The 13,339-nt window shown below is 37.9% G+C and overlaps 1 protein-coding gene across 8 annotated transcripts in view; it reads right to left on the minus strand.

Annotated features, from left to right (window-relative positions):
* LOC306887911 (DNA-binding protein SATB1-like) overlaps window positions 1-13,339 on the minus strand; it is a 57,516-nt gene that overhangs the window by 29,440 nt on the left and 14,737 nt on the right. For 2 of the 8 annotated variants that reach the window (XM_079445941.1, XM_079445940.1), the window contains exons 3-7: window positions 11,852-12,028; window positions 10,088-10,214; window positions 8,182-8,230; window positions 2,453-2,564; window positions 1,341-1,418 (exon numbers count right to left, since the gene is read on the minus strand). In XM_079445941.1, the coding sequence (XP_079302067.1) occupies window positions 1,341-1,418; window positions 2,453-2,564; window positions 8,182-8,230; window positions 10,088-10,214; window positions 11,852-12,028 (543 nt within the window). Of the gene's footprint in view, window positions 1-1,340; window positions 1,419-2,452; window positions 2,565-8,106; window positions 8,231-10,087; window positions 10,215-11,851; window positions 12,029-13,339 lie in introns of all 8 variants that reach the window. The other 6 variants (XM_079445938.1, XM_079445939.1, XM_079445942.1 and 3 more) reach the window with 3 other exon arrangements.

The raw sequence follows: 13,339 nt of genomic DNA on the forward strand, positions 1-13,339 counted from the left end.
TATTTATGTAGCGCTTCATACAGTACCCACTGTTTCAAAACAGCCTCACAGCAATAAACAGGAAAATAACAGCCTTAAAAAGGGATAACTCACCCAAAACTCATCATTTACTCACCCTCATGTTGTGTTTTTGTGTTGAGCACAAAAGATGATATTTTGAATAATATTAGTAACCAAACCGTTACTAGTAGCCAATGACTTGCATAGTAAGAAAAAACACTATGGAAGTCAATGGCATTCTTCAGAATATCTTTTGTGTTCAACAGATGAAAGAAACTCATATGGGTTTGGAACTACATGAGGGGGAGTAAATGATGACAGTTTTCATTTTTGGGTGAACTATGGATTCTTTAATGTTGCTAAATTCTTCAATATCAGTTATGAAGCAGTGTAATTATTCAGATCAATTTAGCTCAAGATGACAACTAAATTTATGAAAGCATCTGCCAAATGCATAAAAAGTAGATTCCCCAGCTACAAGCCCCGCCCATAATAATCTCATTGTCTTAAAATCCTGCAGTGCATAGTTTTATATTAAACATCAGATATGTTCTGATTGGCTGTGATTTTTAGAAAAGCATTTTTGCATTCAGTGTGGACAGACATATTTCCTGTAGCTAGAAACTTGATTGATTAGGACAATATGAAACCATAAAAAAGAAACCTTTCTAAATAAGGCAATTTGCAATTGCAAAAGCATATATGATGCACATATGCAAGTATATACACCCGGATACAAGCAGCATTGTCACTTAAAGAGTTATATAATTATATAACAAATCTCAAAAGCGTGATTGTCTTTATCGCCCAGCGTTATATAAAAGGTTGGACATATAGTAAATCTCGGCTGCATGATTGTTTATATCATCACAAAATTAACTATACTATTATTATTACCCATCTCTTTATATAAAGTTGTATATATATATATGCATATGTCAAAATAAGTCTCAGCTGCTTGATTGCTTGCATCATTTCAAAATGTAAACTATATTATCGCCCAGCTCTAATCTGCTAAAGTGACTACAAAGCATGAAGACATTAAGATATTATAAAAGTTGCTTTGAACAATGCGTATTGTAAAAAGCGCTATACAAACAAATTTGATTTGACTAGGTAGACATTTAGTGTCATAACAAAAGACCAATGTGTCGATTTTGTACATTGTATGTTTTTATCATGGCAGACTGCGTCATCTGACTCTAATCGTCTCGCTCACGTGGCTCTCTGCCTGCCGGGAGTTTTTAACGCAAAGCTACGGTATCTCCGCCGTCGGAATGTGAGCACATGCGCTCATGAATGATAAGGTGGGGAGGGTTGCGGTGCATCACGTGACCTACCTAACGTGGTGGCACGTGGACTGTCGTGGAGGACACACGTCCCCAGGTAGCCCTCCAGCTGGGAGGGCTGGCGCACGACTGCGCAGACGAAACACACAAACACGCATTCACAGGTGTGGAGAGAGAAAGAGGGAGTGTTAGTGGGGGTAAAAGTGAACGTGTGAACAGGAAACAAGAGGCAGATGTCAAGAGCTGCAGTGTAACAACCTGATTGACTGACTGACAGGTGCGTGTTTGAACACTTGAAAAAAAATAAAAAATAAAAATCACAGTGCTGTTGATTATTTGCATGGCAAAGACGGAATTTAAGTCAACAAGGCTTTTTGTCTTAAACATAGATCTATATTTGACAGGTTTTGTTAGATTTGCATTTTAACTGAATCTAAAGAATAAACAAATGAGGCATATTAAAAATAAGTAGACGAGGAAAAGACTAGATAGACAGTCAGATATACATACAGACAGACATATAAAGAGACAGACAGACAGACAACTAGTCAATAGATACACAGACATAAAAAGGACAGATAGAGAGATAAACAGATCGATCAACAGAGAGATAAATAGTCAAATGAATAGTCAGTGAAGCAAATATAGGTAGACAAAGACATAGAGATAACCAGAGAGACAGATATACATATATAGACAGAGAGACCTACACAGAGAGAGATAAATCGATCAATAGACTAATAGTCAGATATAGACAGGCAGATATAGACAGAGAGACAGATAGGGAGCTATAGACAGGTAGTCAGACAGACAGAAAGCTATAGACAGAGAGACAGTCAGATAGACAGATAGATTGTCAGATAGACTGAGAGACAGTCAGATAGACAGATAGGGAGCTATAGACAGAGACAAATAGATAGGCAGATAGATGGATAGATAAACAGATTTAGATAAATAGACAGACACATATACATGGATGGAGAGACAGACAGATCGACAGACAGATAAATAGTCAACAAAAAGGCAGATATACCAAGCCGGATAGAGACAGACAAAAAGACAGATAAATTGATAGACAAATAGACAATAGACAGACAGACAGACAGATCTCTTTCTTTAGATAGATGAGATTATGATTCATTTTCCATTAGCATTCTGCTTACCTATCATGTCTTTTGTCTTCTTGAAATGTTTATACCAGCGTCCGAATTCTTGACACTTTGCCGCAGAAACATTTGCATAGTAAGTGCTGTTAACAATTGAAGAAATCATACTCTGCAAAACAAAATTGTATGCGCTTTTTAAAATGTATGTTTACTCACAGTACAATAACAAAGTCTGTCAAGAAATCCTGTACTACGCACAACTCAGCATTAGATGTATCACAGTGTCATATCTTGACCCAAAAAACATATGCAATGCGATTCATGCACAATTTTTTTCTGTAGTAATATAAACTAAAAAAAATACATGTCCCTTTAACAAATGCCACAGAGTATGAAAGTGGATGCATCCAGGAGGCTCTGTGAGGCAGACAGCAAAGCAGATGATGCTTTGGGGATTTCTGCCCTATATGAATGCAACTCATATTCGCAATCTGTTTTCACAGCCGGAGTTGCATGTTGAGACCACACAACGAGTTCACGTCTCCTCGCTGCCCTATCAGCATGCTTCCTATTCATCTCCTCTGCTTTTTCTTCTTCTATTTTAATACATTCCACTCCAAAAAAAAAAAAAAAAGCTGAGATTCTTTTTCATTAAACCTAACACTTAACACCTTAATAGCCCTGGGCTACATAGCACAGAAATTGTTTTGATTGTTATAAATATTCAAAAGATGAAACCATCTGTTTTTAAATTACAGGTACGGCAGCTTTATCATTTTTATAACATGAGCACTTGGGGACTCGGCGGTGGGGAGGAGGGGGGCTTTACGGCTTACAATAGAGTTTGAGTTTATGGATAACTTCAGCATTCCCGTTTCCAAATGATCCGATGCATCTTGAAGACCTGGAGATGCGCTCTCAGAGTGAAGGCTCTTCAGCGGAAGTTACGCATCTCTTATAAAGAACCATTTTCTCTCTGAAGGGTTCTTGATGTGACTATAAGCTTCTTTGGAGATTTGTTTTTGATCTTAGATTATAGGTTGGTGTATGGTGTTTTTCTTCAAAATCATACATTTATGGACTTATATGATATAAGTATTGGGTCACCCCCTTCTAATGAACAGGTTTGACTACTTTAGTCATTTCTATGAGTATAAATCTTAATGTTTAAGCATATAATGATATTCTAGTGAATAGTGTGCTTCTAATTTTATAGCAATAGTTTGGACAGGACCCTTTTCTATTCTAACATGTCAGTGCCTCTGTGTATAAGACACGGTTCAAAAAGACATTGATTCAGTCAGTGTGGAAGAACTTGACTGGTCTGCAGAAAGCCAAGTCCTGATCCCAGCTGAACACCTCTGGTGTGACTTTAAATGCAGACCTTGAGCCAAAAACTCATCACCAAACACCAATGACTTGTATAGACACTATAAGGACAAAGTGTTGGGACACAACCTTCTTTAGAACAGAAAAAGGCACTAACAAAACTGTGGCAACAAAGATGAAAACATAGTTTATGTATTTAAAAATTGTATTTCCATCTCTGTTGCAACAGTTTTGGACGTGTCTAAAATGACAGTACCCTTATGTACAAGTCATTGGTGTTTGGTGATGAGTTTTTGGCTCAAGGTCTGCATTTAAAGTCACACCAGAAATTTAAATTGCTCTTCCATGATATGGAACCTAATGTTCTCTATGGCATCATACAGAAATACATCTAAAAATGCTCTTCTATGACATCATATGGAACATTTGCTTATTGCATAATGTGGAAATTTAAACTGTTCATATGAAGATTGAAAAAGGAATTTAAAAATGCTCCTCTATGACACATTTCATGGAATTCTAAATTGTTCTTAAATGACATATGGACATTTAAATTGTTCACCTTTAACATCACCAAATCTTCTTCTATGGTACACAACTTGATGAAAACTGAGCCTTTTTAAGTTCCATATAATGCTTTAGGAGTACTAGGGCACTACGTGGATATTTTAAATGGTCCTCCAACAGCATCAGGCAGAAAAATTATTTTGGAACCTTTTCCCACCACGAACAGGTGCACAGTTCAGCAGGACCAGCCAGACGAGGGTTAACCACTAACCAAAGCACACATCTCTGTGTACGATTGAGAAGGACTATTAACCTTTACTGCCAAAGCTTGTGCTGCTGTAGAAATGAAAAGTGTACAACGGTATCCAAGACGAGCAGAAGACCCTCTCCAAAAGCAAGGGCGGGATATGAAACCGCACAGTGCTATGCTGAAAGGAGGCCAGGTTCAAACCGCACATCTGAAGGCCAACTGGCGTTTTAAAATGTCACGGCTTCTTTTATCGCTGATCTGAAACAACAGCCAGGATGGAAGGGAGCTTACAAACAAAACCATCGACTAACAACAGAAGAGAAATGAAATTACCAAGATTTCATGAGTCATCAAAGATCTGTTTGAGATCTGATGTGAGTCAGACGCTCATACTGGGTACAGTTGACACAGATGTTGTGAAAAGCTCCATTGATTAATCACTCATCTCAAACTCCCGAGACCCATCCACCACGCGGATAAACACCTCAGCGTTCCGAACGCCAGGAGCCATCAACAGGTAATGGGACAAGCCTCTTTAAAAGATAACCATCGCGAGGCTTATCGGTGCGCCCAGGAAGTCTGTCATGCCGTTATCGACCTGAACCATCTATTTGGCTTTCCGTCACGGGAGAGTCTCATGAAAACGCTCCATATCTAGCCAGGCACTCACTGTTTGTACTTCCTTCTTACGTGTCATCTTTTAGTCTCCCTGCGGAGAGACTGTTCGCATTGTGTTGGAGAGGTGGGTTAATTCCCCCTCCTTTTAATTTTTTCCTTTTAAAACGTCTTAATTACAGCTTCTTTTTCGTCCATTGCATGAGAAAGGGGGGAAAGCCCATGTCAAAGATGAGCAAAGATGGCATTTGACGGCTATTAGCTGCTATGCAACTACACAGCTGCTCTTTCAGGGCCACGGGGTGGGTGGGGAGCTCTATTGTTGCGGTCGTCTGAGGGGACACGGGTTAAGTTTGATCACAGGGAAACATACGTGTGCTGAAAGACGGCTGATGAGCAGCAGGGGCCCCGCACAAACCTGGATGAGAAATTTACTTTTGTCCTTTCTCTAGCATTGCACAAAAAAAAAAAACATCTGACGGCAGGCAAATTATATTCTGCTAAAAACAATATCCAAGAAGTAGAATGGGTCAGCTGGTCAATAATTGAGGTCAACTGGTGGGGTATTACTTTTTTTTATCATATATATATATATTAATATTAATGTTTAATTTGTATAGCACAGCACTTGCTCAATTTAACCTTGCCTTCACTAACATATATTTCTAATATTTTGTAATATTAAAATGCATGTTAGCTTTAAATAACTAGAAAATGTATAGTCATGGGAAAGCACATGCATGCATGCATAACATCAATGCATTTGGCTGTTTTTTTTTCTTTCTTTCTTTGGCCATTTGGCCATTTTCTCAGCTTCTCGTACAATGAGTGTTGCGTTAAAGTCAAATGAAAACTACTTCAACTTTGAAAAACACATCTAAGAAAAATGCCTGGTTGGTGTATGACAGTCCATCTAATCAACATACTGTAGTTACATAAGGCTTCCTTTAAGAATGACTAGCCAACTAGTCATACACAAAGTTCACCGACTACACTAAAATGAATGGCTCCTGTTAGAGTGTAAAACACACTGCATTCACAATCCCCATCCATTCTGGCCTAATTCTCCTTCTGATTCTCCATTCATTAACCTTTTCAAGAGCAGGGATTACCGTTCGGAGTATCAAGACAACGCTAATCCTATATAAGTTGGCGTTCGTTCTTAAATCGGCCTGATCTCTCCAACTCTTCCTGTTCAACAGTAAGACTGCTCACCTAAACAAAAAGGTCACCTCTACTAGGTTACCCATCAAAGACGACCCTAACACAGACGAGGCATCCTGTTCTAACTGGAGAAGCAACGACTAAAATTAGCGAAAGACACTCCTCCTTCACGCCAGCGAGAGTAATCAGAAATAACAAAAGCAGAAAACTCCCCCCTCCCCCGAAAATTGCAGCACACGCTTGCGGGCCACCCAGCCTACAGCAAGCGAGCTGTGAGCGGACTCTAATTCAGTGTAAGCACCGGGCCGCTGCTCAGTGGGAATAGCTCACATATGGACTGTAAACAGAGTGATTAGATAGATGTGGAGCGGCCCAGCCCCTGCGCTGCCTGAACAGCACCCTGGGACTCTTTACATCACCACACACACGCACACACCTGCAGGTAAAGAACGGGCTTCCCTGAGACGAAAAATAGACTGCGATTGCGCCAACACACGGGCTGAAACACTCGCATTTCCTTAAAATACATTGTGATTTTAAGGGTGAATCTCATCAAAACATGCCCATTTCATTGCAAAATCGAGAGGGATTATGAGAAATTATATTTTACTTAAAAATAAATGAAGCCCATTTTTAGGACAATTCAAAATTTTTTTGCATTATTTTCAATACTATTAAGCAGATTTCCCCCCTCAAATTCTCATTGCTGTAATAGTCTGGATGCTTCACTTTCTTCACTGATTATTCTCAAAGGTGAGATTTTTACTATGGTAATACAATAATATTTTATTATACAACACTTTTTAAAACAGCATAAATTAAAAAACATGGTATAAAGACTCAAAGTACTATCATGCTGTATAAATACTTTATATATAAAAAAAATAATCTTTCAGTTTTAAAATTAAGTTAATTCACATAATAATTAAACCTATTCTCCCCACCAATTCTCATTACTGTAATAGTCTGGTTTTACGTCTCACTTTTATTACACTTTAATATCATAAATCAAATAAAAACTCTGTATAAAGCCTCCAAAACAACACTGTCATGCTGTATTAATACTTTGATTATTTAATACTACAAATTTTTATTTTAACATTAAATGAATATGAAATTCACAAAACTAAAGCCAAATTTTAGGACGAAAGATATTTATATTATTTTCACCACAATTAAGTGGTTTTCCCCGCTCAAATTCTCATTACTGTAATAGTCTGGATGTTTTATGTCTTGAATTATTTCCCTAATTATTCTTAAGTATTTCCAAGGAGACTTTTATTATGGTCATTTTTTTAAAACAACAACAAAAAATACAGTGTATACTACCATGATGTATAAATACATTGTAAATATTTGATTTAAAAACTGAATATTTTAGTTTTAAAATAAATTTCAAATATATCAAAAATAATTTTGGGTTTTTTTGTATTATGGTAATAAGAATGTGAGCTGCAACTGACATTAAAATATAGTGTCGTAAAAAAAAAAAATATATATAAATAGGCTTAATTTTCTATAAGCAACCATAATTCTTTCCACAGATTCTAAGGTTAAAACACGACATGTTGACAGGTTTTGTGAGATTCACCCATAACAGTTCACAGCTTGTAATGCATTATCAAGATCATTGTGGTTCGCCCATTGTTTACCCAACAATACTCGCATTCACAAAGCTAGCACTGCTGCAACAGCATCAAAATAAAGTGCATTAATCTACAGGGATGACAATGGCTATTGATTTTGATTTCTATGGCAATTCTGTCCATTTCCACTCTATCAAACTCTGGGCATTTGAAAAGGGACACTTGCAATCTTGGCAACTAGACGTGGAAGGCTCCAGCACCTGTGATAAGGGACATTCTTTTGCCAGAGAGCTCTGGTTCATGTCTTTGAGTAACTCCTTGAGCGCATTTCTTACTGTAGAGTGGGTCCACTGCTCTGGAGGAAGGTCTTCCAGTTTAGGACAACTGCAGGAAGGGATAGAACAAGAGAGAGATGGAAAAGGGAAACAAAAGAGAGAGAGAGAGAGAGAGAGAGAGGACAGTGAGCACTGGGCTTTGCTTTCCTGCTGCAAGCGTCCCTCTAAGACAGACAGATTTCATTTGGCGCATGAAGCAGATGCATCTGGAGTCTCTCTCCTCTCTCTCTCTCTCCTGATTGTTCTGATTAGTTAATTACTTTATACAACACATCTGCTGTATTGATGCATGAATTATACATCAGCTGCATGTGGCGACTATTATTTCACGTTACTTCTACCTTCCTGCCTTGATGTGCTTGCTAAAACAATTTAAGGTGTTTCCATCTACATTTCGATGCTAGGTGCATTAAAAAGGACCAGCATCCACTATCATCGAAATATTTTATTTAAAAGAAAAAAATCCAGTATTTAGAACATTTATGCATGTGTGGTGGGGAAAAAATTCACCATCAAATCAACGGAGAAAACACAGCTGCATTCAGGGTGTCATTAATGAACGCTTGTTCAATAGGACGCAATAAACGGCAAGCTGCCAAGAAAATAATCGCAACACTCCATGCAAAAAAAAAAAAAAAAACGTTCAGAGATGTTCAGCACCAGCATGCGATGAAAATTAAAGCTAAGGGCGTCATTTCTGTGCCACTAGTGTGAAAAAAGGGAAGTGCAAAAACAATGACTGTTTCCAAACAGTCTGCAATCGATCAGACAAACAGATTTGACTAACTAGTTGAATGAGGGACTATCTGTTTGTCTGACCAGTGGCAGACAGGGAAACCTGTTTGGTAACACTGATGGAAAACCAAACTGAACATATTACAATGATATATAGTCATTATTATTGTTTTGTATGTGCGTGTATATGCATTCATTTTAGAATGAACTAAAAATATGAATATAAATATAAAAATATACAAAACAAAAATAGGAAATATTTATAAATAAGTGTCACAGTATTTGTTCAAAAAGCTTTAAAGAAAATCTGATTTGTTTATTGTACGATTCATACTTCAATGTAAATAAATGTGACTATGGAGCACAAAAGCAGTCTTAAGTCGCTGGGGTATATTTGTAGAAATAGACAAAAATATATTGTATGGGTCAAAATTATAGATTTTTCTTTTATGCCAAAAATCATTAGGACATTAAGTAAAGATCATGTTCCATGAAGATATTTTGTAAATTTCCAACCGTAAATATATTAAAACTTAATTTTTGATTAGTAATATGCATTGCTAAGAACTTCATTTGGACAACTTTAAAGGCAATTGTCTCAGCATTTAGATTTTTTTGCACCCTCAGATTCCAGATTTTCAAATAGTTGTATCTCAGCCAAATATTATCCTATCCTAACAAACCACACATCAATGGAAAGCTTTTTTATTCAGAAAATCATCAAGAAAAACGGACCCTTATGACTGGTTTTGTGGTCCAGAGTCACATGCGGCTTTTTATGGTAAAAAAAAGCTGACGCAAAAAATGACATTCTTAGTGTTGAATTTCCTGGATTAATAATTAAATATTGATGGTTTCATAGTTCTTTAAAACACTGGAGTAATTGGAAGAGCAGTAGTACTGCTGTAATGTGCAATTAACACGTCCATGTTTGCACATAGACACACGCACACACACACAAAGAAAAGGAGAGACTGGATCCGGCACACCTTAAAGTGTGAGACAGCCACACAGCCTCTGGAGACAACACAGAGACAGAGACAGACAGATGTACATGGATGTCTACAGAAAAAGGAAGAGGTGTGTCTGTGTGTGCCCACAGCAGTGGCTTGTGGGAAAAACAGCACTGTATGCGGCGGCACTGTGGGTACAGTATATGGGAAACACTGACCTGTGTAGCTGGATTTTCAGTGTGACCACATGGTACACATCCTGTAACATGTCCGCCACTGTGGCGTCGGGTGCATCCGTCACGTAGGAAAGAGGCACGGGGTTCCACTTGCCCACCTGAATCAGACCTGCGGTGAGGCGACACCATTTACCACAGACAGACACTCACACGACAGCACACGGTAATCAAGGACTGCACATTTGCACAAAAAAAAGGCAGCTACCATACTTTTCTAAGTACTATTTGATAACCATATTCATGCACCATGCTTCTAAATAGTCGTTTGTATAGTAGCATACTTCAAAGGATGCCATGGTATAACCATCACAGTGATGTCCGTTTTGAGTTTTCACTCAAAATCTAGTGAACTGCCTACATAGGCAGGATTTATAGCAATCTCCTTTTGCAGGCAGCAACACATGCATCTTTTGTGGACAACGCAATCTCATAATGCATGGCGACAGGGTTAATTAAAAAGAATATCCAAGATGGCAAGCGAAATGAGAGAAATGTTGGTTATAAAAACACTTAAGGCCAAAATATAATTAAGATTGACAATTTTAACTAATATTTGTGTATATCTTTTTTTTATTATAAAACACTGTAAAGTTTTTTATGCTTTTGAAATAGGTTTCTTAAGCTCACCAAGACTGCATTTATTTGATCAAAATGACAGTAAAATCAGTAATATTTTGAAATAGTATTGGAACTGTTTTCTGTGTGAATATGTTTTAAAATGTAATTTATTCCTGAGGCACAATACTGAATTATCAGTATCATTACTCCAGTCTTTAGAGTCACATGATCCTTCAGAAATAATTCTAATATGCTGATTTGCAGCTCGAGAAATATTTTATATTATATTCAGTGTTGAAAACAGTTGTCCTGATTCATATTTTTGTTGAAGCTGATACTTTTTCAGATATTTGAACTAGAAATCTTTTGTAATATTATACATGTCTTTACTGTCACTTTTCATCAACAATTCATCCTTGCTGAATAACGGTATTAATTTCTCAACATGTGAGCACCGATTTATGACTATCACATTAACTTAATCACTTGTTATAATGCCACACTCTACTGAAATTAATTTGTTGAGTCTTCTGTGAATATTTATATGGTGCATATGTATACTGCCCACAAGGTCTTAAAACAGTCATGGTCTTTCTAAAGTTTATTTACATGGTAATACCATGGTATTTTTTTATACAGGGTTGCAAAACAGCATTCTTTAAAAAAAATATTGCTTGACCATATGTTGTCTGGCGACTGGCACTAAATGGGTAGCAGAAAAAAAAACAAGATCCAGAAGATCCAAAGAAAAAATAAATTATGATGGACAGCCTGCAATAAATTACAGGCTGAAGGCTACGGCTCTTAAAATAGCCCCCAACTCCATAAAGCAAGCAATTAGAAACCGCAGGCCCACCTCCACACTCGTTCCCATTGAGAAAAGTGTGATTACAGAGAGCAGGAGGTGCACCTGTGTGTTCCTGCCTCTACCCACAACCCCCCTGACCTCGGCATCAGGTCAGCCCGAGCAGAAGCATGCATGCACTACCAGAACACAGCCAACAAATCACTCCAAAAATATCTCTGTTTAGCCTCCAAAAATATCCGAGCATCTGCCTGGCGTTTTATGACTCATGATTCTGATCTAACGGTAAAAAAAATAAAAAACATGCACATTCTGGATAAATAGGTATCGCCGTGTACCATGTGTCTGTACGCCATGTTTAGGATGATTAAAATGCACCGTACCTTTAGCCTGTGCAGCCGAACTGTGCGAGTAGCCCAGGGAGAGCAGGGCCATCTCGATTAGCTGGTTGAAGAGCATGTCCTTCCTGACCAGAACGAACTCAGCATGTTCCTCTTTGCTGTCAAACTCGATGGGGCTCTCGTAGTGCTCCACCACACAAAACACTGGCAGCATATTACCTATCAGAAACAAGAGAGCAAGCTTTACACCGCTGCATAGAGAGCGTGCAACACAACAGGGAGATGCTAAAATGCCACAGATTTTCAACAACAGTCTTGCATATTCGGCCGAAAATGTATACTCAAACAGAAAATAATGTTGTTTTTTAAATAATAGCACGTTGCTATGTGGTTGCTAGGGTAGCAAATTTGAAAAACCTTGAATCCTAAGCATATAGGAAGTAGGAATAATAATGACATTGGCCTTTGCATGCAACCTCCAATAACAGCACCTTATATGAATTTTGGGGTACCAATTCCAAAAAGAGTACCCTTTTCGTTATCCTATTTTCTCACAAAATGATGCATTTTGTAGCATTTTTGCTTTTGACAAGCATTTGTGAATTTCTATTATCCCTTAATTAGCAGAAAACCCACTACAAAAGACACAATTCCTGTCTTCATCTGAGATAATATACAACTGTTTGTTCCATTATCAGCTGATTTTCACACGTATGACATCGTTTTATGCCTAATTCTGATTTCGAGGTTAGAATTGTGGCCAGTGGCACAAGAAAATGCAAACATGAGCCAGATGAAAATGACAATTTATGCATAAACTTATGTTTTCTGACATTGAATGGAGTATTTGAAATATTTTTCACTCATTTGCAGATTTTAAGTTGAATGATACATTTAGAATGTTCTGTCGTTAAAACTGAAACTTTATACATAGAATATATTTGAAATAGAATATTTTGTAACATTATACATTTATTTACTGTCACTTCTTGTCATGATACGTGCAGTGCAAATGAAGCGAGAACTCAAGTGCAGGGGAATGGTGGTTTTAATTATAAAAACAAACAAAACAGAAAGAAACTACCCCGAGGGGGAAAACAGAGCATGGCAAAAACAGGAATCAGGAACACACACGACTGACCGTACACAACATGTAACAACGTGGCCGAACAGAACTGCAAACACCAGGAACATAAATAGGGACACAAACGAGCAGGAACAGGTGAATTCACTAAACCAATAACGAGATAACAAGAGGGCGGAGTTAGACAATCAACCGGGGAACACATGGAACAATCACAACACAAACCCATGTGCTCAGACAAGACAGTGACATCTGGTGGCCAACCAGGGCACACCCACAGAATACGTGACACTACCCCCCAACAAAGGAGCAGCTCCCAGATGCTCCACCTGCAACACTAAGAACACAAAAACATGAAAAATGAAAATACAAAATGTCAAGAAGGGAGGTGGGCAAGAGACAGATCAGGGGGAGGGATGGTGGGCCAGGCCCGTGCAGAGGCAGGG

Source organism: Barbus barbus (assembly GCF_936440315.1).
Source record: "Barbus barbus genome assembly, chromosome: 21".
NCBI classification, from domain to species: Eukaryota; Metazoa; Chordata; class Actinopteri; order Cypriniformes; family Cyprinidae; genus Barbus; species Barbus barbus.